Here is a 26,600-nt window from a genome sequence, read left to right as displayed (position 1 = left end):
AGCACATAAGAGTCGTTTCCATTGTTGCAGCTGAATTATAGAGAAACAGTGAAAGGGAATAATAACCTTATAATAATAGAAGATGTGACAAATCTATTGCGGAAAGTCGTTCAGTTACTCTAGCAAGGAGCACAGTTCAAAGCCTGTCTAGAATAGGCTTCCACCTTCTTAATAAATATTCAGAAACTTCTTAAATCTTCAGGAACATAATATTGAACATCTGACATAAAAAAATCAGTTCAGATTCCTAAATGTTTTTTATTACATTTAATGAGAAGAAGATTTCATGATATTTTGTAACAAGCAGGATCTTAGCCAGAAGACACAGAACTCCCTCAGCTAGAGAAGTCATAGGTTGACTGCAAGTCCATGAAATAAACACAAGGCCAATCATGATTCAAATGTAGTATAAGTTATTTTCTATTCAGTGAGGAAGAAATGATTTTCCCAGCAGTGTTACTTGCATTATAATGATTATTGCATGTAAGCCAAGTTAAGAAAATGATGGAAAAACAAATTAGATGGACTGCAGAGGAGTGGCTTATCTTGACTGCTCACCTTGAAGGCACAGTTTGGAAAACATAATATACAGGACCAGCTGCCAGGATATTTGAAGCCTCTACTCTCCTTCCTTCCTCCTGGTATTTCATATTAAAATTTCTAAACAGAAATAAACATTTCCAGCAGGGATAAACACAAGGCAGCACGTCTTGCCATTCTAAGGACGTTTGCTTAATTAAAAGCAATGATAGCTTTGGTTTTAATTATCTTCTGGCAAAGATAATTAAGGAGGTATAAATGATATAAGAACTTACCTTTGTCTGATATTCTCATTTTTATATGCAGCTGTTTATGAGTCATACAAGAAAAAAAAATTACCAAGGCTCCTTAGTTTTTATTAGGGGACCCTTCAGTACTGATGACCAAGTGCTAAGGCAATGCAATAAAACACAAGGCCCCATATTATGGCACAATCTAATGGAAATCAGTAGGAATTCTTCCACCAATTTCCAGCATGCATTGTATAAACTTTTTACTGCATGCATAAGCCTGAATAATGGGAACAGAGGTGAACCAATCTGTGACGTAATGATAGTCTCCTTATGCAGAGACGGAACTGTCCTGATCAGAGCTTTTAACCAAAAAAGATGAGCTGGCCTCATGTTCTTGGACTACATCCACAAACAGCAAATGTTCTGTACATTAAGTCCTGCATGTCTTATCTAGCTGATAGAATTCACTACAAGAGACTTAGTTAACTATGTTTGGTTTTGCTTTGGGCCAGTAAAAATGACGGTCAGTATTACCACCAAAACTGAAACGTCATTACAAAAGGTTTCACACAGACCCTTCCAGAAGCAGGATTTGAAACACTCATGTGTTTCCAAGATCAGTCTTACTTGGCAAAAGGTCACTTAAATTTCAGAGCTGTGTTGGCCTTGCAAGGAATAAGAGCCTGCACAATTTTTGTAGTTCATTGCTATGTTGAAAAAGTATGCCATTAATTTACAGCCCTTGAGCTGTAGGGTTAGACGTAGTGCTTGGTATTTCAGCACTTTTGTTTATTACCTTTTAGCCCTCAACCATTTTTCTTTAAGGTAACATCAATATCTGTTCTTGCAAACAGATCATTCAAATATTAGGCATGATACTGGCTATTCTCTCTCCTTTCTCAGAATAAGGCATGCTTTGCAGCAATAAAAAAAATGAGCATTTGCTCAGAGTTTGACAGTTGTAAAGGATGTTTATCTCCTAGGGCTTTGTTACTGGATTGCAGTTTTTAAAAGATTATTTTATGCTGCAAAAGTAACGGTCTACATAACCGCTCTTATTGTACTCTAAGGCAATGTTCAAGGCACATATATTTAGTTGTAGAAGAGGAAATAATATGCAATGAAAGTACAGAAAGACCCAGCTAACTTTTTGCATGCGTTTTGACTTTTCACACCTCCTTTACCCCAGGGTAATCCTCTGCATCACACACACGCTTCCTCTGCTCTCCACTTAATTCAGTGAATCTGTGATCATGGGCACTCACAGTAACTACTGGGCCAGGGAGGACTGGGAGGTGGATATTGAGTGCATCATTTTCCTGCCTAAAAGTCATTCCTTAGATGGAGTCTGTAAGAAGAGACAGCGTTGACGGGAACAAGGTCTTTTTGGGAAGCAAAGCATTTGGAGACACATCCGTGCTGCCTTTCCCTGCAAGACCAGGACACCAGAGTCCATCATCGCCAGGAAAAGGCCGCAACCTGCACATGGGCTTGGCCATGATGGATCTTAGGTGCCGCTGGGGATCTGCTGCCAGAGCTGCCTTGGGCTTCTCCTTGCAGTGCTGGGCAGTGTTGGTGTTTGGATGATGACAGTGTCAGCACAGCACAGGGGCATCACTAGGCCCAGGGATGTTGCCGGGACGTCGGCATCACACAACATTCCAAGCCCTCGGGTGTCACCAGAGTCAGGGATGTTGCCATGACGTTGGCATCGCATCAGAACCCCTGCCGTGTGGCCCAGGGCTGTTGCTGTGACACCACTATTGCATCACAATCCCAGGCCCGTTATAAAGGTGATGCTGGGGTGGCCTTGGGTCACTTTGCCCGTTTGCGAATGGGCAAAGACTTGACCTTGTGGTCAAGGAGTGAGGCTGCGGGGTAAGAGCCACTCCAGGGCCCCCTCTCCAGCCTCCCTTTGCTCAGTGACCTCCCAAGGGCCCCCAGCTGCTGCCTGGTGCCAGGGAGGGCACATGGAGTGAGTACAGGGTGCCCTTCTCTTCCCAGATATCCTCTCGTCGGCCTTGAGCTGATTTTATTATTGGATTTTATTCTGCTGCAGACGCCAGGCGCGAGGGTGAGCCCAGAACAGAGGGGCTGGGGCCAGGAGCGGGTGCAGTGGGTGGGAAGGCAGCTGCTGGGCAGGGCTGTGGTGCCGCTGCCCAACCTGGGGCTGAGCTTGCGGGTCACTGCTGAGGCCACTAACATGAGCTGGGCCATGTTTTCCTCTGCAAACAGGCCTTGGGTGAAGAGCTTGGCGCCGGCCGCACGCGAGGCCCTGTCACCTCGGTGACATGGACTCTCGCGTGCGAGCCGCGTGCCAGCTCGTGGCCCTGAGCCTCGTGCTCCTTACCATCCTGGGCATCCCCTCGGCCTGCCGCGTCCTGGCGTCTTTTTGGATGGCCTTGATGTTCATCCCTGCAGGTGAGCGGCCCTGTCCTGAGCGTAGCCACGGTAGTGGCTCCTGGCCAGCACCCCGGCTGCTGGCGCCCACCCCTCTGCTGGCTGGGGTTGCGCAGGGTCTGCCCCACGGCGCTGACAGCCTCTTGCCTTCTCTCCCACAGTCTCCGTGTTCCCCTTTGAGCTCCCGGAGGAGCCTGCTGGGAGGGGGCTGGAAGGGTAAGTGGACCCTGGCCCTGCCAGGGCTGCCCTGAGGTGCTGGCTTGGTCCCACGAGCAGGAGCAGGGTGGACCAGGAGGTCAAGAGTTGGGCCAGGTTCCCTTTCACCCGCCAGCGCCAGGGCCTCCTGCTGGGGACACTGGGCAGCCCCGGGCCCCCTCCTGACCTGCCTTCTCCCTCCCAGGTGCCCAGGCACGGACGGCGGGGTGACCGGGGAGCCTCATGGCCCTTCCCCACCTCGCCGCCGTGTGCAGTTCGGGGCCAACCAGGTGGTGTTCCTGGGGCCGGGCAAGGAACTCCTTGACTTCATCCCCAGGGACCCCCACCTGGATTGGCCCCCAACTGCGGCGCGCAAATCCATCCTGCAGCGCCTCTGGGCACCCATCCTGGTGGTGGAGACCAGCCCATCTGGGTCTCCACCCCAGCCCGAGCCTTCCAGCAGCTCCGGGAGCGAGGAGCCCTCCACTGTCCCAGCGCCGCAGCGCTGGGAAACGGTGGACTCCGGGGACACGGAGGCTCCCTCCCCTCCTGCAGCCGGCTCCGGCTGGCGAGCGGCGCTTCGCTCCCTGCTCTGCCCCGGCTGCTCCTGCGGGGGCTGGCGGGCGCTGGGCAGGGGGCTCCGCCGCCGCGTCGCCGCCCTGAGGAGGAGGAGAGGGCGCAGGGACCGCCGGGCCGCCCATGACACCAGTGGGACGCTGTGAAGCACAGCCCCTGTACAGAGGCTGTGCTGAGCAGCGCCCACCGGCCCGGCGCCCCTGTCCCCCTGGGGTGAACATCTGTGCCCCACAACAGGGTACCTGAGGCCCTTGTCATCTGGGAGAGGTGCAGCCCATCAGTGCCTCTCCCTGGGCCTCCTGGTACCCTGTCCCCTTGGGCGGTGCAAAAAACATCTGTGCACCGCTATGGAGAACACGAGGCCCTCGTCATCAGGGAGAGGTGCAGGACACCAGTGCCTCTCCCTGGGCCTCTCCTCTGTCCACAAAACTTCTCACCTTTGCCAGACAGCCAGGCAGGGAGCACCAGCACAGAGCCACAGGAAGCCCCCTGCTCCTGGTCCTGCCAACAGTGACCCCTCCCTGCACATGGGCTCCCATAACAACGATCCTCGGCCACCTCAGGAAGCGCGGGCGAGACGAGCAGCCAGAAGATGGCCTGAGAAGTGGCCGAACAGCCGAGCTCAGAGTTGAGCTCAGGACACAGACTTGGGGGAGGCCCGGAGCTTGTGGGGGCCTCCCCGGCTCCTCCTGGCCTTGGTCCTGTTGAAGTTAATGGAGCTGCCAGGCCAGGAGGAGCAGCTGTGGGACACCGGAGAGCTCAGCGCGGGGCAGAGACACCACTAACCAGCCCCGCGCTGAGCCCGGTGTCCCTCTCACCGGGGGTCAGTGCAGTAAATGTGCAATAAACACTTGTGTGCTGTATAGCAGGAGTCGAGAGATTCTTCTTCCCCAATCTCACCCTCCCCTTGATCTCAACAGTCGCATAGACAGGGGACACTGGGATGGAGCGGCAGGAAGGCCCCCTGCTCCTGGCCCTGCCCATGGCAGCAGTGATGCCTCCCTGAGCATTCTGCCCCGCACTGCCTGCGCAGATGCTCTGGCTGCGGGACCAGCTCCTGCCAGGCAAGGCACCGCCATTGGCAACAGCAGGCCCAGCAGCCTCACCTGCAGCCCCGCAGAAGCCCCGGGGCACCCGGCGGCTCCGTGGGTATGCCAGCTCCAGCCTGGGAAGAAGGAGCTCAGGGTAGTGACATGCATCCGCAAGGGGAAACCATGCTTAATCACTCTTGAGAGCCCTCCATGATGTCTGGGTAGAGGAGGGGAGGGCAGAGCATGTGGTCTACCTCGTCTTCTGCAGCACTTTGGACACTATCTCCTTTACTTGGCAGAAAGGCAGAGCTAAGGGTTGTACTCGTGGGCACAAGGTTTAGCTAGATTTTGTGGGCAGAGGAGAGGCACTGATGTTCTGCTGGGCTTTATACTAGCAAAGAAAGACTGGCTGGAGATTTAAAGGTGAGATTGCTGAAGGCCAGTCTTGCCAGGGAAGACAGAGGCAAAAAAGGCACTAAGCATCTCGTCCCTTCCCAAGTCCTTTGTCACTATCTCCCCTTTCCCATCTAGCAGAGGGCCTGATATTTCCTAGTCCACTTCTACCCTGCTTCCTTCCAGAGCTGAGCTGAACTTGGAGGCAACGATCCACAGACGAGAATCAGAACAGGAAGGAGCAGCTCCAATCAGATCAATGATGGATTTAGGGGCTTCCACTCTGTGGGTGGGGAGGCAGGTAAGAGCTGTTCTCCCAGCAGGAGCCTCCCAAAACTCCATCTCCAAGACTGCAAGTCCGGGGCTGCAGTACAGAAAAAAGCATTAGACTGAATGTGCCAAATTAATTGGGAAGCATGCTGTTAGGCAGGCCAACAAGAGAAGCATGGCTGTTGGCATCTGCTACAGCAGCAACCAAAACATAACTATGCTGAAAAAGGATTTTCCAAGTGACAGAACTCAATGCCATGAAAGCTCCCGTAGTGATGGGAGCAATACTTTATGAGGAAGATGAAATTTAAGTGTCCATACAGTCTAGATATACTTTCCTCAGAGTGCCTTATGAAAAAGAGGGAATATCATGTCAAAGACTAAGACTTCTGAGACTTGCAGGCTTTTAGAATCTGAAACACACACAAACATATGGAGTTTGCACCAAACATTCAGCACTTCTACGCAACAGAAGCTGAAGCCTAAGCTGTTATTCATGAACGTACAATATCAGAATAAGGTACTTTACAGAAATGTAGAAATTCCTTTGTATGACTGTAGAGACACTAGTAAAGCACTGCTAAAAAAAAAAAATAGCAGCTTCCCATCCCCCCAAAGCAAAGGTTAACAAGAGTTCTGTGGAAGGCAGAAAGTCTTCAAGGACACACTCCTGTCTCCTTGAAGTACCCCTTGCCTTATTCCCTGTTTTACCTGATAACCACCACTTTCATCTTGGAGGACATTAAACAGATGAATCTACACCTAGAACCAAGGACGTGTCCTGTCAGCCTAAAACAAATAAAAAGATCAAAATCTTTCAAAGCCTTGAACAAAGAGCCAGATCCCTGCTTTCTAGTGCCTAGAGGATCTCTTCCAGACCATGTTCACATCTCTGACAGACAAGCAAAATGGCAAGTATAAGTTGCTGCTGCTCTTCCCTAGCCCTGAAGCTACATGTCTGTCCCTGCTAGACCAGGGCAGCGCCACCTCTTCGACTGCCTCTTTGTGGAGACACAGATCCTCACGTTGAGCTTGTGCAGCATTTCTGTAAAGCACTGTGCAAATGTACTTTGTGATGAATGAACTTGATCTGAATTCTGCAGTTTAAGCCCACACACTACACAAATACCACCAACATTATGTGGCAGTAAAACCACACAAATGATGAAAGCCAAAAAAAGTAGTATTTGCTACATGTATGCACTGCTACACTCTTTTTTTTTTTTAAAAAAAAAAAAGGAAAAGAAAAAAAAAGGAGAACTATAGATATATCATTCACATAGTTTTGAAGGGATGGATATAACTACGGAGACACACACAGATAATAGCTAAATTTGTAAAGGGTTTAAATATTCACCTCAGCTGAGTGTAACACTACTGTAAAATACTGTTCTTCTAATAAAGTACCAGAAACTAATAGAAGAGAAGAAATGAAAACAGTGGAAAAGGTGACAATGAAGAGGTACCACATCAATAAAGATATATCTGAACGAGGGGAAAAAAAACAACAACAAAAAAAGAAATGGTATATGCATCACTTCAGCATCACAAAATAGTAGAGCTATGATTTTGTACTGTATTATTTAGGAGGTTCAAAAGAGCAGGCTTGAATTGTGTGCTGCTGAGCCTCTCTGTGATCAGAAATGGTTATTGGAAAGGAATATAAATGTGCAAGAGTTTCCTCTCCCACCCCAACCTCTCTTTGTTCTTTTGAACATGGAAATATATTCCCATAGGAGTATGATCTGGTGAATCAGGCCCTCACCTACGACACTGATTTGTGACCCTGTACTCTTGAAAAATTGCTTGTCCATTCCATCCCATAAATGAGACTTCTGTGCAATGCATAAATATGTTTACCTACATACCAGGAATGTTACAAGATTTGCTAATACTTTAGAAAAGCTTTGATATTCCTAAGAAAACTGAAAGTTTTCCCAATGGTTTATTAAAAAAAGTCTCCCTATTAATTTAAACAAATATGTATTTTATTTGTGCTTTCAGCAACCATTTTATTCTTCTCTGAAATGGTTTCCTGTCTACTGCAACAGCATACAGCCCTGAATCTGCACATATGGATACCTGCACATATGAATCTGTACAGATGGATAGTTTGAAACCTCTCATCCATCCCACTGGAACTCAATGGAGTTCCTTGGGTGGGCAATTGGGATATGCATGTTTGTGGAATCAAGCCCCAGATTTTATTGTGCGCTTTTACCTCACAGGGGCCACTAACACTGACTTTGGAGAACTGAAAAATGAGGTTTGGGCTTCATCTGCCATGGCATCAATATACTGCAGATAGGAAATTATAGCCCCAGGGCTGTGGATACAGCGAGTTTTGCCCAAATCAGTAATTCCACCTAGATAGAGTTGTTGCTCTGACAGGGCATTTCTTGTTTTGCTATCATTTTCTGACATGGTCTGTGCTTCTTTTCTGACACTCCAACAGCCAAAAGAAAGAATCAAAACAGAATTTCCACTGCAGTTCTATGCACCACAGATGACTTCAAGGACAAAGCAGATTTTTAGTGTCAACTCTCTGCCCTCACCTAAAATAATGTTTTGGTTTTTTTTCACAGCCTCTTTTTTATACCCTGTTTGTTCAGAAATTTTCATATATCTATGAATAACCCTGCTGGAAGAAAGACTCTTTAAAATCAATCATTTCCCTGTAGCTATCAAGAAGGAAATAATGGATGTGGCTCATCAGTGCTCCATTTCCACAGGACAGGAGAGCCTGGAGATGGCAGAGAAATCAGCCCAGACAGTGTTTCACTGCTGGAGCGGCTTTTGCTCTTACCAGGGTGAGGATCTGCAGGTGGCAAGTGCTCCCTGTCAAATATTGGGCTCTTTAACAAATATCTTTTCCTGAACATGCCTACTGAAGACCTGAAGGCAGTATGCTAATATATTTATATCATAGAGTGACACAAGTGAAAAAAATAAATCAAAGCTTAGCCTGAAGCCTGATGCTGGAAACTCTTGAGAAAACAACAACATGCTTTCTCTTCCTGTCTTCACAAAGTTATTCTGGTTCCTTATTAAACACTATTACTTTAAATACCTAGATGTGCTGACCAGCATTTCAAAGCATATTCCCTCCATATTCCACCCTCCACAAACTCTCTAGGGGAAGAATACGAAGTGTTCTGGTTCCAGAGAAACTTCATGATTTTTCAGTCTTCCACACCTTATGCAAGTAACCTGAATTTAAACACAATTACAACATGAGGATGTTGTAATGTACTTCCAATGGCAAGCAGCCATCAGCACCTCCAACAGTATTTGAGTGCAGAGATCAGCACAAAGATTTAGATCCAGGCAATTGTGGCCAAACACTGAGATCGATCTCAGGCACTTAGACATGTATTTAGTAAAAGCAGAGAGAAAAGAGAATCTTGTCTCAAATTTTAAACACACAGAACCATGGATCAACATGATCTCCAGAAAGTTAAAAGGTAAAGTATCTGATCTGAAAGTTCCTCCTGAGATTGTCACTCCTCAGAGCAGAATCTTCTGGTATCAAGGCAGACCAATGTTTGCTTCTAATTTTATACCCCTGTTCAGATTTGGATTCAAAACTAGTGCCACTTAATTAAAAGTGTTATGAACTTTGGATGCTATAAGAGAATCATGTTATTCCTGTGCCAGAGTGAAACCTAATATTCAACAAAGCATAGAAAACATTTTTTCTCTCCCACTACATGTTTGTTCATACAATGTCTTTGGAAAAGCCCTGAAGATGCACAGATTAGTTAATACTAGATGACTATATTTGGACAAGAAATTGAATCTGAAATCATATCCTCAGCTACATTAACTGAAATTTTATGTCAGCAAGAATATTACCAGGGCAGTAGTCACGCAATAGCCTTTCCAGGCGTACTATCATAAAATGCTGACTGGCAACTGCTAGCATTGGAGGACAGGTAAGAGTGAATGCAAGGCAAAACTTCAGCTTGCAGCTCCCCCAGCTGAGCAGGTTTGTGTTTGAGATCTAGCCTGCCCTGTCTATGACAAGTTTTGAGAACGCTACAAGGAAACCATAGCTAGCATGCACAATGATACAGCTTCAGAAAGCTCCAAATCTATGAAAATGTCCTTATATAAACAACTAGTTCATACTTGGTTAGTTTGAAGCCTGTTTTCACTTCACTCCAACATCTCTCTCTCTGCATATAATAACAGTCTGTAAATTATTCTCTAGTTAAAAAGAAGCAAATACATGGAATGACCTGATAATGCACTGGGAGATAAGTGTGCCTGCCTTGCAGGGTGAGCCCATGGAAACACATCAGGGTGTCTGGAGGAAAACATCATGTGAAGCAAACAAATTGCAGATTTTTCTAACTGAGACCCCAGAAGTCAAGGAAACTGCACCTGAACAAAGAGAGCAGCTGGGCTCCTTATTGCAGCTCATGTAAGACAATTAGAAGAAATCATTTTCTATACTCACATGTGAAATTCAGGCTTGACTCTGACCTATAATTTCAAAAGCGCTCCACTTTTATGATTTAAATTTGACTCCTAATAAGAGCAGTCTAATCGAACTACAGGCTCTACCTGGTTTTTGAGGGAGGTGTAAGCTCTATTCTCCTATACTTCAGTGCTGATATGGCTTTGCTAAGGGCTAGATATAAGAAATTAACGGATTAAGTGTCATTCCTAAAATGTCATTTATAGATCTTAGTGAGGGGTTGAAAGTGTGTTCATGTTCAGTATACGTAAATGGAGAATGGGGGAACTGTTCTGGTTTCACATCTCTTAAGAGTACAGCAGCTTGTCCTTCCTTGGTGGATAGCTGGCAGTGCAGGGATTTCTGCAGATACCTTAAGAAAAAATGAAGAGCTGCAAATGCCCCGATCAAGGAAAGAATTACAAGGATTGATGGGAACTTTAGGATACTGGAGAAGCACCTACCTGGATATTCCATCATTGCCCGTCCATTATATTCACTCTTAAGGAAAGGCAAAGCCTGGAAGTGGGAATTAGAACACAAAGAGGTAGTGAATACTCCAACAGAAGAAATAGAAAAAATTCAGTCACTGGGACCAGAACACCCCCATGACCCTCTTATAGCTGAATGGGGTTGCACTGAACATGACACTTACTGTAAGTTACAGCAAGTAACTTACTGTTACTAAGTTACAGTAACTTACTGTTACTTACTGTAACTTACTTAGAGGCTAGCCCTTATGGAACAAGAAGAAATTTATTGTTTAGCTTGACTGCATTTAAAGAAAGGGAACTACAACATTCTGAATGGGAGAAAAAGGACTTTTATCCTTAGTCTGAGCAGGTAAACAGATTGAGAAAATACATCAAGGACAACCTGTGCAAACTAGAGGACCGTTTCATTTACTAGAAGCAATCCTAAAGGGGACTGCTCCCCCAGAAGGAATTGCACCAAACCCCACTACCACAAAATGCTATGCCTATCTAACAGGAGTTGCAGAAAATATGCAGCTAACTGAAGGGCATACTAAGGTTTCCAAATCGCAGATGCCTGTAAAAACAGATCCATTAGCATTGGAACAACCTCTTAAACCTTCAGGAATTCTGAATGTACCATCCGTCATTGAAGGAACACCAACAGAAAACATGTGGTTTAGAGATGCTTCAGCAAAAAGGGTAAATGGTAAATGGCTATAAAAGACTGTTTCATTAAATATTACCACTGGTGAAGAAGTAATAGAAGAAGGTGAAGGCAGTGCACAAGTTACCCATGAGTCAGCAATGTGCCCTCATGGCCAAGAAGGCCAATGGGCCTCCTCACAGGAGTGGAAGGGGTCTCTGGCTTGCTTACAGCAACTAAGTGTAGGAAAGCCAAGGGGCGGAATATGGTGCAAGGACTATTGTTTTGGTTCTCACATCTACCTACTCCTGTTATTATCCAGAGTGATAACGGCTCACATTTCTCATGTAAAAATAGCAAGATTGGGCAAAGCAAGAAGGAATTCAGTTGGTATTCCACACCCCAAACTATCCCCAATCAAATGGGATAGTAGAAAGAGCTATTGGCTTGTTAAAAAAGAGCCTCAACCCACACAAGGCTCAGTGGGACAACCAACTTCCCAAAGTACTCCCTCAATTAAATAATCATTGTGGGCCTGCTGGAAGGCCTGTAAGCCCAGCATTCTTTGTGAAAGCTGAGCTTAGTGCTCAATCTACAGGTAAAAGAGGATGTCTAACAACGTTACAGCTGGAGAGCCTGTGATGGTCAATTTACCATCCATCGGTGCTGTGCCTAGGACTCTAGGTAAAGCTCGTGGCCCACTTGCCTGGGAAGATACTGACAGCAGTGGTGCAAAAGACAGAAAATGGCACAATGGATTTTCCCTTCTTTTTAAGTGGGGTAACCTGTTCCGCCTCACCCCACCGAAACAAGTTTTTATTTTCTCTTGCAGTAGCGTGCAGGATGGCAGATGGAAATGCTGTATTTGTTTTACTAACTCCAGTGCTATTAGTTCCATTACTTATAATCTATAAGCTATATTAATTATATATTGTATATAAAGATCCAGGGCATGACAAAACAAATAACCCAAACTCAACCACCCAAAAGGTACAAATTTGTACATAATAGCAATACTTCATGTTAAAAACGTTTACTTGCCATGGATCTGTAAGTGTAAAAATTATCAATAGACTATTTATGGCACAGAGCCAAGAGGTGACCATAGCTGTTGCAGGTAGTTAGGTCCGGCGGCCGGAAGATGTCGTGCTGTACGGAAAGATAGAGCCCCTAATAGCCAATAGTGTTAGTTTATGATGTAAGCAGACGGATGTGACGTTGTAAACCTTAGCTATATAACACCTTGTTACCCATCAATAAAGGCCATTTTGTCGTCCATCACATTGGTGTCAACTAGTTAATGGACCGAATGGCTTGGGGGTGGTCTTGAACCGGGTCGCTGCGCTGTTAGAACGGCAACAAGTGGTGCCGAAACCCGGGAACGTCATCGCCTGGATGAGCGAGCAGCGTGAGCAGCAGCCAGAGGAAGTGGACCACCCCGGCGAAGGGGACACTACCGAATCAACAAGGAGGATGGAAGCCCTCATAAAGGTCGTATCGCAATTACATAAGTACTGGGGGATTGATTGTAAGCCAAAAGATTTTACTCTTGCAGTTACAAGGCTTTTGAAAATTAAGGCTATAGACCAGCCGGTGGATATTCTCCACCCTGAACTGTGGGACAAATGTACTAAGGCATTAGCTGAGGAGACAATGTTCTCAGGTTGTGGGAAAAACCTTAAGGCGTGGGGAAAAGTTGTACAAGCCTTACAGAAAGCTATGAAAGAGCAGGAGACTTGGGTAGCAGTAAAAGACTGTTTAATGACCACGTCCAAAGTGGGAATCGGGACAACTGCACAGACTTTGGACCCCCCAGATGATGGCAATTCTACTGAGCCTAAAGGTCAGCAAGAGGGTGAAACATCCCCTCCATCCCCGAACCCCGCCCCACTTACAGAGGAGCAGAAACAGCCGAAATCTGTTTGGAGCGAGCTAGCCGAGGAAGCTAGAAACATTGAAAAGAAGTCAGAGCATGATGACGTCTGGGCCAGGCCACCACCCTATGCCCCTCAAAATGGCGCCGAGCCACAAAGGGAAGGGCGGGGCGAGGGTGCCCCCGGCGCGAGCGAGGCGCCGAGAACCAATGGGAGTGACCGGACAGGGGAGGGCGGCCCGAGGGAGGGGCCGAGAGCAAGCCGGAGGGAGGGGCGGAGAGCAGACCCGAGGGAGGGGTCCAGAAGAAGTCCGAGTGAGGGACGGAGAGAAGACCCGAGGAAGGGGTCGAGAGCAAGTCCGAGTGAGGGACGGAGAGAAGACCCGAGGGAGGGGTCGAGAGCAAGTCCGAGTGAGGGACGGAGAGAAGACCCGAGGGAGGGGTCCAGAAGAAGCCCGAGTGAGGGGCGAAGAGCAGACCCGAGGGAGGGGTCCAGAAGAAGGCCGAGTGAGGGGCGAAGAGCAGACCCGAGGGAGGGGTCCAGAAGAAGGCCGAGTGAGGGGCGAAGAGCAGACCCGAGGGAGGGGTCCAGAAGAAGCCCGAGTGAGGGGCGAAGAGCAGACCCGAGGGAGGGGTCCAGAAGAAGTCCGAGTGAGGAGTGGAGAGAAGACCCGAGCAGTCATTTCAAAGAAAAACCGGGGGGGAAAGAATCGCCTTACACAGACTGGAAGGAAATAAAGATCGCATGTGCCGACTGGGCCCCATCAGCCAAGCTAGCATTCCCGGTTCGGATGGAAGGAGAACAGAGGGTCCACTCGCCGATAAAATCTAAGGACATACAAGCGGTTGTTAAAGCAATTGCAGATAAAGGGATTAATTCTGCCATGGTAGATACCCTCATAGATGGTATCTTCGGGGGGGACGATATGCTCCCATTCGATATAAAGCAAATTTCTAGGCTGATCTTTGATGGAGCAGGAGTGATCGTTTTCAAACAAGAATGGGAAGACAACTGTATAAAGTATTTGGCCCAAGTAACCGGACCAGATCATCCGCTATACGGTTCCAACCTGCAGCGGTTAATGGGTGCAGATCCAGCAATGATCACCCCCCAGACGCAGGCCCACAGCCTGCGGCCCCATGAAGTTATGGCAACTACTCGTGCGGCCAGAGAAGCCATTAGCGCAGCCATTAAAGTTGTCGCCAAATCAACGCCATGGTCCTCAATAAAGCAAAGTGAAAGTGAGAGCTTTACACAATTTGTAGATCGTCTCCAAGCAGCGGTCGACTCTTCATCCCTCCCTACGGAGGCAAAAGGCCCGGTCATAGCGGAATGTTTACGCCAACAATGCAATTTGGCAACCAAAGAAATCTTGCGATCATTACGGACGGGGGCAAGTGTTGCAGACATGATTAAGCATGTTGCAAAGGAAGAGCATTTAACCCCAATTCAGGTGGCTGTTCACGCCGCAGTAACCAACGCAATGGCATGTCAAGATCGACTCAGAGGGCCATGTTGGGTCTGCGGCAGGAAAGGACATTTCGCTAGAGAATGCAGATCCAGATTCCAGGGAAACGGGGTGGGGAGAGGGCGCCTGGGCCGTGCACGGCTCTCTCCCACTCAGAACATGAGGCGGCCCAACTATGTCAACCCTGGATGGAGCAAGGCATTCTTGAACCCGCTACCCCCTCGAGCGACCAGCTTAATGGCCCAACCGACGGCCGAGCTAAATCAGCCCCTATCGCAGGAAGAACAAGAACCACCACTTGGGGACGAGACCCCAGAGTGGCCTTAGCAGTGAGATGTGACCACCCACCGGTAGTGTGGGGAACTTGTTCCCTCTCTAATGCTTTTAACGACACCGCTATTAATATCCCCTTTTTAATTGATACCGGCGCAGATGTTACAGTTATTCCGGAGACGAGTTGGCCCTCACGTTGGAAATTGGAAGACGCACCCATGGTGGGTGGAGTCGGCGGATTAACCCGAGCTCGAAAAAGTGTTCAATCGGTAGCAATCACGCTTCACACAGAAAAGGGGCCTGAAAAAACCATCACCCTTTTTCCATATGTTATGGCAGGAGTCCCACCTTTGTTGGGAAGGGACGCTCTGGCTCTATTAAAAGCCAGGGTGACAAATTTACTCTAAGGGCCACTGCCGTACACCCACTTCCACCAATTAAACTGACGTGGAAATCGTCCGACCCAGTGTGGGTTGAGCAGTGGCCCCTATCGAAGCCTCGAATGGATGCCCTTCTAGAGATAATCGACCGCGAATTACAGCGAGGTCATATAGAACCCTCCACCAGCCCGTGGAACACCCCAGTTTTTGTAATACACAAACGAAATGGCAAAGAGTTCCGTCTCCTCCATGATCTACGCGAAGTCAACAAGAGAATCCAACCCATGGGTCCTGTTCAAACGTTATTGCCTATGAACTCTATGATACCGGAAGGACAACCCTGTGCTGTCCTTGATATCAAAGCCTGTTTCTTCTCAATACCTCTGCATGAGGAAGACAGGGAGCGGTTTGCCTTTTCTATTGTGTTTCCAAACAGCCAGCGCCCCAACCTACGTTTCCAGTGGAAAGTGTTGCCTCAAGGAATGATCAATTCACCCACTATCTGTCAGATTACGGTGGATCGGGCATTGGCACCAGTCCGACGCAATAATCCGACTGTGACTATTATTCAATACATGGACGATATTTTAATCGCTGCACCATCAGGAAGTCAAGTGGACCAATTGGTGTTAGTAGTTTCAGAAACCCTGAAAACGAACGGATTCGAAATTGCAAGTGCGAAAATCAAAAAGGGACCATGTGTAAGTTTTTTGGGAGTAGGGATCACAAGTTCTTATATAACCCCCCCCAAAATAAAAATCCGTCGAAACATTAAAACACTCCATGATATGCAGCAGTTAGTCGGATCTTTACAGTGGCTCCGCAATATTGTCCTAATCCCTCCTGAAATCATGACCCCCCTGCACGATCTTTTAAAAGGAAAGAGCCCATGGGAACAAAAAACTTTAACAGCAGAGGCAATGGATTCTCTCGACTTCATTGAACGGCAAGTATCATCCAGCACGCTTGCCAGGTGGAACCCAAATTTACCACTTGATCTATACGTACACTTTACGGAAGGAGGAGGGGTAGGAGCACTAGCGCAGGGCCCTCCTGAAAAAGCTCAGCCAATACAATGGATAGTCCTAGGAAAACCGTCACGTGCATTTTCTCCGGGAGTCGAGTGTCTTGGCAATCTCATCATGAAAGGCAGAAAACTCGCCTTAAGACACCTAGGCATCGAACCTACCAGGATATACCTGCCCTTCCGCAAACAGCTCCCAACGCAATCAGTAGCGATGTCAGAATATCTGGCTGTAGCTCTTGTCGGATTTGGTGGAGAAATCCGGTACGCCGCAAAACCTCCCTGGACCCAGATGCTGACAATTATCAACATGGACCTCCCACAGAAAATCATGGACCGGCCCCAACAAGGACCAACGGTCTTTACAGACGCATCCTCAGCGACTTCAACAGCAGCGGCAGTATGGCAATCGGGAGGAGAATGGCATTGCATTAAAGTGATCGATCGCACGCTTTCAGCCCAACAGTTAGAAGCGATGGCCGTCGTATTAGCGTGTGGGCTATTCCCAACAGAACACCTCAACATAGTAACTGATTCAATGTTTGTGGCCAAGCTTTGCTTGGCCATGTTGGGGCCTGGCGTGTCAACATCCACGACGGCCCTAATGCTGGAAGAAGCACTTTTTTCTCGAAAGGGCACCATATCAGTCATCCACGTCAATAGCCACAGCCCAATTAAAGGATTTTTCCAAATCGGTAATAATAAAGCAGACGCTGCTGCAAAAAGACTATGGACGCTAAGAGACGCTCGACAGCTACATATGGTCTCTCCATATCGGAGCCAAAGCGTTGGCAAAAAGATGCGAGATTTCAATCACTGACGTGAAACATATAATAGCTACGTGCCCCCACTGTCAGAAAGCACCACTGTGGTCTAGCGGGGTAAACCCCAGAGGTCTTAAACCTTCCGAAGTGTGGCAAACAGATTTTACACTCTGCCAGTTGTTGAAACCTCGAGCGTGGCTAGCGGTGACTGTAGACACATATAGTGGAGTGATCGTAGCCACTCAACACCTTAAAACTGACTCCAAAGCAACCATTCAACACTGGCTAACAGCCATGGCGTGGCTTGGTGTTCCTAATCAGATCAAAACAGACAACGGTCCAAATTTTGTATCTAAATCAGTCCAAGCATTTGCCCTGAGATGGGGTATTACCCTAACACATGGCATCCCATATAATAGCACAGGACAAGCCATAGTAGAACGAGCAAACCAAACTCTGAAGTCTAAATTAGAGGTATTAGCAAATGCAGAGGGCTTTAGCAACGCCATTCCCACAGGAGACCAAACACGTCTACTAGCGACTGCCTTGTTAGCACTAAATCAATTTCCCAGGGGGGAGGAAGTGAAAAGTCCCACCCAAAAACACTGGGCCACTCGAGCACTAGAAGAAGGCCCACCAGTTATGATTAGAAATGAACTGGGAGAATGGGAACAAGGGTGGAAACTAGTTCTAACAGGGCGAGGGTATGCCGCCGTCAGGAAAGATGGCAGAGTCAAGTGGTGTCCGCTTAAGTCTATTAAACCAGACCTTCAAAATAAAACTAATGAAAATTGTGAGTTTCTGTTCACAGAACCAGATCATCGGGCGCCCCAAGTAACCCGTGCGCCCCAGTGACATACATCCCACCGGAGACTGTGAGTTCCACGCCGACTGAATCCAGAAAACAACAAAACACCCTCCGCAAGAGGGGTCTGCGATGTCTTTGCGTCATCTTAATTCCGGAAGTTATAAGACAAGTAAAGTCATACCAGTCCTTCAAATAGATATTTGAACAGATATGTGTTGCCGTTAGAACGGCAACACATAGCACCACTCTGTGACGATTAGATGACTTGACTATAGTCATGGGGCAGAGTGTGACCAGTGTGCTCCTTCCCCAGCTCAACCTGACTGTTCTCATGTAGCCCTATTCAGGTGTTAACCACCAGTGACATATCTGATCCTGGTGGGTAGCTCCCTGATTTCTTCCCCCACTCAGGTATTAACCAATATTAAGGGTCCTGATGGCTGCATTTTCGGGGGGAGATAAAGTTGATTGTGCATACACCAGCCAGAATTGCTCTGAGATGAAAGAATGACTCTAAGTCAATCATCATCTCCCATAAATATGGGGATAGCCCCAAAACCCCTTGAGCCTTCCTTGCATCGCAGCTGGCTGCATGCCAGGGTCTCCCCTTGAGCACAGACACCTCCCAAGGATGCTCCTCAGCATTAAGAGATCCTTTCCAGATCCTAACAGATTCATGGTAAGTGACTATAGTGTGCTCTCTTTTTGAACTTGTAAACTTTACTGACATAACAGTGCACAATTTTCCGTAGTCCTAAACTGTTGATCTGGTCAGGGACTAGGACTGCATCCAGCTGCACCCAGACTCCTCTCACAAAGAGTTTGCAAAGCAAGGGGGTCCAATCTGAACCCCATGGCTTAATGCAAGGGTTTCCTTGGTAATTCTCTGTATATTCTGTACCCCACACAGTAAATAATAAGTGACCTTGCCTTTAGAATCTCGTGAAACCATCGCCCACATGAACAAAACCTATTACTATTTCTTTCAATGCACGAATGAAGTGCACTGTGTCACTCACCCCCACCACCACTCATTCCATGACAACCAATAACAAATACATCAGCAGCAAGAGGAAGACGAGGGAAAATGTGGGCCTGCTGCTGAACGGGGTGGGTGTCTTGCTGATGGAGATTAAAGAGATGCCAGAGTTACTAAATGCCTTCTTTGCTTCAGCCTTCACTGCTGAGGTCAGTCCCCATGGACTAGAGAGCTCAGAACAAGAGAGAAAATCTGGAGGGAGGAACACCCTCCCCTGGTTGAAGAGCATTGCTGTAGAGATTATTTAGGCAAACTGGACACCCACAGATCTATGGGCCCCGACGGGATGCACCCACGGATGCTGAGAGAATTGGCAGGCGTTATTGCTCAGCCCCTCTCTATCATCTTCAAGAGGTCATGGAGAACAGGAGCGGTGCCAGAGGCCTGGAGGAAAGCCAGCGTCATTGAGGTGGATTGGGAACTGGCTGGATGGCAGAACTCGCAGCGTTGTGATAAATGGGGCCGAGTCTAGTTGGAGGCCTGTGGCCAGTGGTATCTCCCAGGGGCCAGTACTCCTCTAGCCCGGTGCTATTCAGCTTATCCATCAATGACTTGGAAGATGGGACAGAGTGCTCAAGTTTGCCTGTGATCCAAAACAGGGGGGAGTGGACGACACAGCAGAGGGCTGCGCTGCCTTCAGAGGGACCTGGACAGGTGGGTGAGTTGGGCACACAGGAACCTCCTGAGGGTCAACAAAGGCAAGTGCCACGTCATGCACCTGTGACAGGAGATGATCTTTAGAGGTCCCTTCCAACGTCAAAAATCCTGGGATTCTAGGATTTTCCGAGTCCCACATGGGACACTTAGAATCTACTGTTTCTCCTTACCCTTTGTAAGGTAGTGCTTCCTTTTGGAAGCACTTCTGTGGCAGCCTCCCGTTCCCAAGCAGGAGACTTGTTGATGCAGGTTTGAAAGCGGCGTTTGGAAGTGCCTGCTGGTGGCCTGGGGGCTTTATTTCACCCTGTGCTCTGGAGTGATGGGCCTGCCTGTGGATGGGCCACCTCTGACTGCTGTGTAATGGCACATGAGACAACAGCCGGTCACTGCTGGGCCTTCCAGCCCCACCGTGGGTTGTGGGAGCTGCTGGGCGCTGAGAGGGAAAGGGGCTGGAGGAAACTACTGGCAGCGAATGTCCTTGGTGGGTGCTTTGGGGGAAGCTGGGGCAGGCTGGGTGGGTTTGTTCCCATTTCTGGTGACGATGGAGCCTCCTGGTGCCGCAGATGGGCTGAGCAGCTCTGCCCGCGCGCTGCTGGCACCAACAAACCGTGCGGCAGGGTGTTCTCCCTGGCGCCTGCAGCTGTGCCAGGCCAGCAGTGCAGCAGAGCAGGGCTGCAGGGCAGCAGATCTGCTCATCCGCTGCCACGGGCTGCTGCCGACGGAGAGCGGAGCTGGCTTTGCTTTGGGATCCTTCACTGCCTTGGGATCCCAGGTTCTTCCCAGTGCTCCCAGTGACCCTGGTGCCCCAAAGCACCTGGCAGTGGCCGCCTAAGCTCAGTGCCTGCAAACCCCCTCCCTCCAGTCCCTGCTCTCCGCTGTCCCCAGGCAGCTCCACGCAGGGCCCACATCCCCAGGGAGGGAGGGCCAGGGCCGTTGCCGCACCGCACACAGCCCCACATGGACAGACAGTGCCTCTCCACAGGGACACAGCTTTATTTCCCTCCTGCTCTGCGCTGCTGGCCTCCCCCGGTGCAGAGCTCTGCAGCTACCGCCCGTCGAGCACGGGGCTCCTCGACGTGCTCCGGCCTAAGGTGAGCTGCAAAGACACCGACGTTGAGGGGAGCAGCATGGGCACAAGGCCCCTGATACCCCACGGTGTCCGGCTGGGGTGTCTTCCCTGACGCAGCCCTGGGGCCACACAGGCCCCCATCCCCGAGCCCCCTGGATTTTGGCACCCACGGAACCTCTGGTCGCCTCGCTAGCCAGGCCCCGTGGCTGGCGCTGTGTCCTGGAGCAGGCCTGGCATGGGGACATGGCCACCAGGGCAGGGGCATGGCCACAGCCCCGACCTGCCCCAGAGCCCGACCTTGAACCCAACCCGGGGCCTCGGCCAGGAGCACCGCCTCAGCCCCCCGCTGCTGCTCACCCAGGACGTGGATGGCTGCCGCCTGCGGTGCCTGGTGGCTTCCCATGCAGCAGCTCCAAGATGTGCTCAGGAGCCGCTCGAACAGCATGGGGCAGTCTTGGGCCTGTGACAAACCACAGTGCAGGCAGTGGGAGCTCATCCCCGTCTCCAACAGCCCCCTTTGCCCCATTGCCTGCCCACCCATGGCCAGGACGGGGTTGACCCCATGACGAGGGAGTCACAGGATGGGCAGCCAGCACAGGGACACAGCCCCAGCACACAGCTCACTCACCAGGTGTCTGCAGACCTCGTCCTGCGTCTCGTGCGCGCTCAGCCCAACGCTGATGTTGAGGCGCCTCCGCAGCCTCTTCGACCCCAGAAATGGGGCACACAGGTGCAGGGTCACCTTGCAGGCCTGCAAAAGAGCCCCGGGCCCTGTCATGGGGATGCTCTGCACCTGCCCGGGCACTGAGGAAGGAACCTTGCTGGGGGGGCAGCATCACCCAGGGCCCATGGAGACTCCTGCAGCCCCACGCGGAAGGGAGTGAGTGCCCCCATGGCTCAGCCAGCTCCACGGGGCTTTCTGTGGGGCGCCTGGAGCTCTTACATTGCACACAGCCGGGGACGGATCATGAAGGTGCAGCACTAGGCTGGGAAAGGCCTCCTCCACCTCCCTGCTGAAAAACGCTCTCCTCCCCGACGCAGAGGAGGCCAGGGTGCCGTAGAGGCCGAAGGCCGAGCAGCGCACTTCCTCTTCCTCCTGTGACGAGAAAGACCGTCGGGCAGGCTGCTAGCACACACTGCTCGGCACCCGCTGCCCACAGGGCAGGCGACCGGCGACGGCTGCCCCCTGTCAACAGCAGCCCGCAGGGGACGGCAACCCGCGTGGGCTCCCGTCTGCCCATGGAGAGACAGCGGCTCCACTTACCGCCCCCAAGAGTGCCCGGCAGCTCCTGGCCACCTCTTCAAAGGTAGAGCCCATGGCTCTCGCCTCCAGCCGTCCCAGCACCTTCGTCAGAGCCACCAGGCTCTCTGCAGCCACCTCGGGTCTGTCCACGTCCACCAGGCCCCCGAGCAGTGCTCTCACCACCATGGCCCAGTGCTTCCGCAGCTGCAGAGTGACACGCACATGAGTTCTTGCCTCTCAGTGCTGCTCCCTGCTGCAGTGCCAGCGGCAGCGCTTTCCAGAGCAAGACCAGGGAAGAGCCCTGATGCCAGGGCATTGCCTCCGTGCAGCCCTGCACCCGCCTCGGCTCCTCGAGCACCTCCACGCTCCTCCCCAGCTCGGCTTGCGCTCAAAGCCCACCAGAGGCTGCCTCACCTTTGTGGGTGCTCCTGTGGCCACGTTCCCCAGGCCCCTCATGGCCATTTGTTGCACACTGCTGACAGGGTCGTGCGATCTCTCTGCCAGGGCCTCTAGGAGGGGTGTCACGATCTTCCTCTCCCCCACCAGCTGGTCCTTCATGAGCTGCAATCAAGACACATGAGCACTAGCATGGAGCACCCCTCACCTGGGTGAGACGCAGGAAGCCCTGCGAGCCCCCTCGCCCCGCGGCTGCCTCACCTCGGCACAGAACGCGGTGGCTGTGAGCCGCAGGTTCGCCGAGCGGGAACGCAGCCAGCGGAAGAGCCGCTGCACCAGGCGCTGCGGGATCTGCTCCGCGCGCAGCAGCACACTGCACACAGAGCACAACAGCCTTGTAGCACGTGCTCACACAGCACGGCCCCGTGGCACCACTCCCAGCTGCATCCACCCTGGTGCAGACGCCGCTCGCACTGGAGCAGAGCTCGGGGCAGGCCCCAGCTCCCGGCAGCCCTTCCTCCAGCACAGCCCCTGCCAGGGGCTCTCACCTTGCCAGGAGACACACGCCGGCCGTGTGAGCCTGGGGCGCTGCCAAGGACGCCCACGCTCCCTGCTCCCGCAGCAGCCGCAGCCACCGGTGCTCCAGGCTCTTGGAAAGCACCAGCTCCAGGGCCTCCACAAACAGGCTGCAGGGAGAAGCCAAAGAAAGCTCCAGGCACAGCACTTTGTGGGAAAGTGCTCTTTAGCACAGCCCCACGAAGGATCCCAGCCGCAACACCCAGCTGAGGTGCAGAAACAGCTCAATGCCCAGTGCGCTGCCCTACAGAGCCCAGTCCCACCTACCACGGAGGCAGCCCAGCACCAGGGTAATAGGCAGGTGGCTCCTGCATAGCCATTTTGCCGCACATGCAGATTCTGCCCCTGCCCCTGCTGCTCCTCACCTGCCCGGTGGGTCACTCCTCCTCAGCTCTCCAAGGGGCAGGTCCATGTCCTCCCCCAGTGTCTCGCTGAGCTGCTCCAGGAGGCTTGGAAGCAGCCAGGGAAGCAGGCGCCGAACCAGGGTGTCACTCCTCAGCGCTGACACCACCTCACAGAGGGCGTGAGTGATCTACAGAGATATTCGACCAAGAACCACCTGGTAAAACAAGGCACTTGCCCACGGACCACGTCCCCCTGACAGCCCGGGGGCTTTTACTCTCTCTAGTTCTCACTGCAGGGAGAGCCTTTCAGTTTGGCAGCTGTAAGCTGTCCCATCTCCCCACACTGCTACCACACCAGCTCAGCACCCCACAAGGTTCCACAGGCCCTCACAAAGGGCAGGAATCACGCTCGCACTCAAGCACCACTTGGAAAGCACGTGCAAAGCGGCACGGCCACCGGGGCTGCTGGCCGTACTATGCGAGGCTCCAGGGCAGCCTGGCTGCTGCCCAGCTCCCCAGCGCAGCGGTTGCTCCTGTGGCTCTTTCCAGCTGCCCCCAGCTTCTCTGTCAAGTGGATGAGGACTGGGCAGCCCACAACGCTTCTTCCCAGGCTCCTCCACATCTCTGCTGTGTTGCTGCAAAGGAACACATGCCAGCACGTGAGCCGGCATCCCCGGCTACCCAAGGTACCCCAGGAGAAGCCATACACCTCCTTGTGCCCATGGGCACTGCCAGTGCCCAGGTCCTGGCAGGGACACGAGCTGCAGCGCTCAGCCTTGCGTGGGGCAAAAGCACTGGCTGCCAAGAGGGCCGCCCACGCAGGCGAGCCCCACGGCTGGCTCTGATGGCAGTGGGAAGGGCGGCTGCACAGACCTGTCCATGGGCAGCGGTGTCTGCAGGAGGCTGCCCAGCACCGGCTCTTGGTGAGAGCGGCACAGCTGGACCATGGCCCGCAGCACCACGCGCCGGGGAGTGCTCTGCTGGGTGCTCCGCAGGCACGTGCAAAGCATGGACACGAGCTCTGGCACCTGAAAGGAGGTAGGAGAGAGAGAAAGGCTCGGTGTGTCCTTTCCCCATTGTGCTTCAGGGCCAACACGCTACCACAGAGAACAGCCAAAGGCAAACCTAAAAAATGCCTCTCTTACCTCCTCCTGGAATATGTTCCCAACACAATCCCCTAGGAAGGTCAGTGTCCACTGACCCGCAGCCCACATGCACATGGGCCTGGAGCACAGCAGGCTCTCCGTGATGCTGCTCATGAAGCCTGTGCCCTGGCCTCGGGGAAAATATTTGCAGACAAGCTGGGGAGAAATCAGAAACACAAGCGAGCGTGTCACAGGAGTTGCTCAGATGCAAAACACGTGTCCTGAGAGCAGCGCTCCCACACACACGAGCACACAAACATGTCATGGCCCCCTTGGGCTTTTCGAGGGCCAGGTACCTTGGCAATGTTGGTGGAAGCTGCCAGCACAGACCCAGAGGTGACAGCGCTGAGCCCCTTGGACAGAGACGTGACCTGGGTCCACGGTGCCACGTCCATCTTTTCATCTGGAACTATCAGAAAGGGGAGTGACGTTGATGGGGAGCTATCAGAAAGGGCAGTGATGTTCATGGGGAGCCAACCTCCAGATCCCTGGGCACTGAGCAAGGACATGGGGGAGGCCAGCAAAGGCTGCACAAAGCCAGGGTCCCCCGAGGCAACACAGTGGCTTTGCAAGCTGGACAAGGTGCTACGGCGCAGGGGGATGGGGCCTGGTGCTGGGCTCCTTCCCGCAGGGAGCAGCAGGGGCAGCTCTGCCTATTCCTCTCACCAACTCTCTGGAGAAGGAGGCAGAGGCAGGTCGCTGCCCGCTGACGGGATGCGGCTGACTCCTCGCATGTCAGAGGCCCCAGCAGTCCCACCAAGGAGCCAAACTCTTGGCAGGCACCACCTCGCTGCGGGAGCAAGACACAGGCACGAAGGTCACCAGCATCGCCACGGCCGCTGGCCCTCTCCCGACTGCAGCGCCCCGAGCACTGGCGGAGCCGGGCGGGAACAAGGGGCCACCCTGCAGCCCTGGGACACCCAGAACCTGCCGCCCGCCCACGCAGGGCTTCTGGCACAGGGTCCCCGCTCACCCTCTGCTCGTGTCTCTCTTTGCAGGTGCTCAGCACTTGGACACACACTTGCAGCGCTCCGTCCCGCTCACACAGGTGGGCCGAGGTGAGCCAGCGCCGCAGGACCTGCCACAACAGCGCCTGTCTCACCATGGCCTGAATTTCGCCCTTCAGCCCTCCCCAGGGGTCCTGCTGCTTTTGTGCCCCTGCTTTCCCTGGGCACTGCAGCCCCGCATGAGGAGCCCTTGCTGTGGCCACCTTCCCACTCCAGGTTCTCGTCACGGGCAGCCTTCATTTGTGCATCAGCCCTTGCTCACAGCTGCACAAGTGGGAGAAGCTCTGCTCATCTAGGGGGCTGAAGGACACTGCAAGTTGCCTGCAAGAACGTTGCTGCAGATGGGAAAAGCGTGGATGCAAGCCTAGGGTGAGGGGGCCTGAAGCTAGGACCATATCACTTCCCACTGATGTGCGCAGATGGCATCAAGTTAGAGAAGAGCTCCCCTCCACAGACCAGGCCCGCAGGCGTGATTCCTGCAGCTCTGCCATGTTCTGGCAGCAACAACGCCTTCCCCGCTGCCCCAGGGCACTCACCTGCACCACGTCCCCCAAGCAGATGGGGACCGGCTCTGCCTTCTGGAGGGCTGCCATGAGCTGTCCCAGGGCTCGCAGGGATGGGGCCTGTCACCAGAAAGCAGGGGAGAGGCCATGTACCCCACAAAGATGCCACAGCTGCCAGTGGGATTCCCATTGCTTGTTTGGGGTGCCTGGTGCTGGCTCCCTGCTCAGGGGTGACCCAGCAGGCCAGCACCTACCACTATGTGTGAAGCGGCCGCCACCGTCTCCCCTCTCATGTGCAGCTGCTCTGGATAATGATGGCACAGGATGGCCTGGCAGCATTGAGCCAGGAGCCTGCACATTTCCCCCCTGCTCAGACATGGTTTCAGCTTGCTGAAAGGAGAAAAGGACAGAGAACACAGAGAGGGTGCTTACTAGCGCACTAGAGTGAGGCAGAGGACAACTGCCTTTGGCCCAATCCACAACCCCAAACCCAGCGCCCGCAGCCTCAGCCAGACCAGCCAGCTGTGCTGGGACACACGCTGGCACCCACAGTGTCAGGAACAGACCCTACCTCAACTGCTCCATGGCCACGAGGGCCCGGGGCTGCACCGGGGACTCCCGCGGCTCCTCCTGAATCACCTCCTGCAAGGCACAGACAGACAGGCACAGGGTGGGCAGTGGGCAGGAGAGCTGGAGGGAGCTCCTGCCAGGCCGAGCCACGGGCTGAGCTGCCCGAGCCCACAGACACCAGCCCTGTCACCGCCTCACAACTCCCACAGAGGCTCTACAGGAAAAGGCAGCAGCTCTGCAG

The 26,600-nt window shown here is 51.9% G+C and overlaps 1 protein-coding gene and 1 pseudogene across 1 annotated transcript; one reads left to right on the top strand and one right to left on the bottom strand.

The window, feature by feature from the left end:
- Positions 1-26,600, top strand: part of LOC148596071 (polycystin family receptor for egg jelly-like) — a 365,012-nt pseudogene that overhangs the window by 91,769 nt on the left and 246,643 nt on the right.
- LOC148596083 (maestro heat-like repeat-containing protein family member 2B) lies at positions 22,759-26,535 on the bottom strand. Its single transcript, XM_088531011.1, has 10 exons — positions 26,361-26,535; positions 26,044-26,179; positions 25,823-25,909; positions 25,253-25,357; positions 24,946-25,069; positions 24,576-24,688; positions 24,008-24,162; positions 23,610-23,769; positions 23,156-23,322; positions 22,759-22,900 (listed from the first exon to the last, which is right to left on the bottom strand). Exons 1-10 carry the CDS (start codon positions 26,372-26,374, stop codon positions 22,759-22,761), a joined length of 1,203 nt encoding a protein of 400 aa, XP_088387137.1. The 5' UTR covers positions 26,375-26,535.

This window comes from Tinamus guttatus, unplaced genomic scaffold, assembly GCF_059628265.1.
Source record: "Tinamus guttatus ecotype Peru unplaced genomic scaffold, ASM5962826v1 Tinamus_guttatus_pri_ptg000031l, whole genome shotgun sequence".
NCBI lineage: Eukaryota > Metazoa > Chordata > Aves > Tinamiformes > Tinamidae > Tinamus > Tinamus guttatus.
This window is presented reverse-complemented; position numbering and strand designations above follow the sequence as displayed.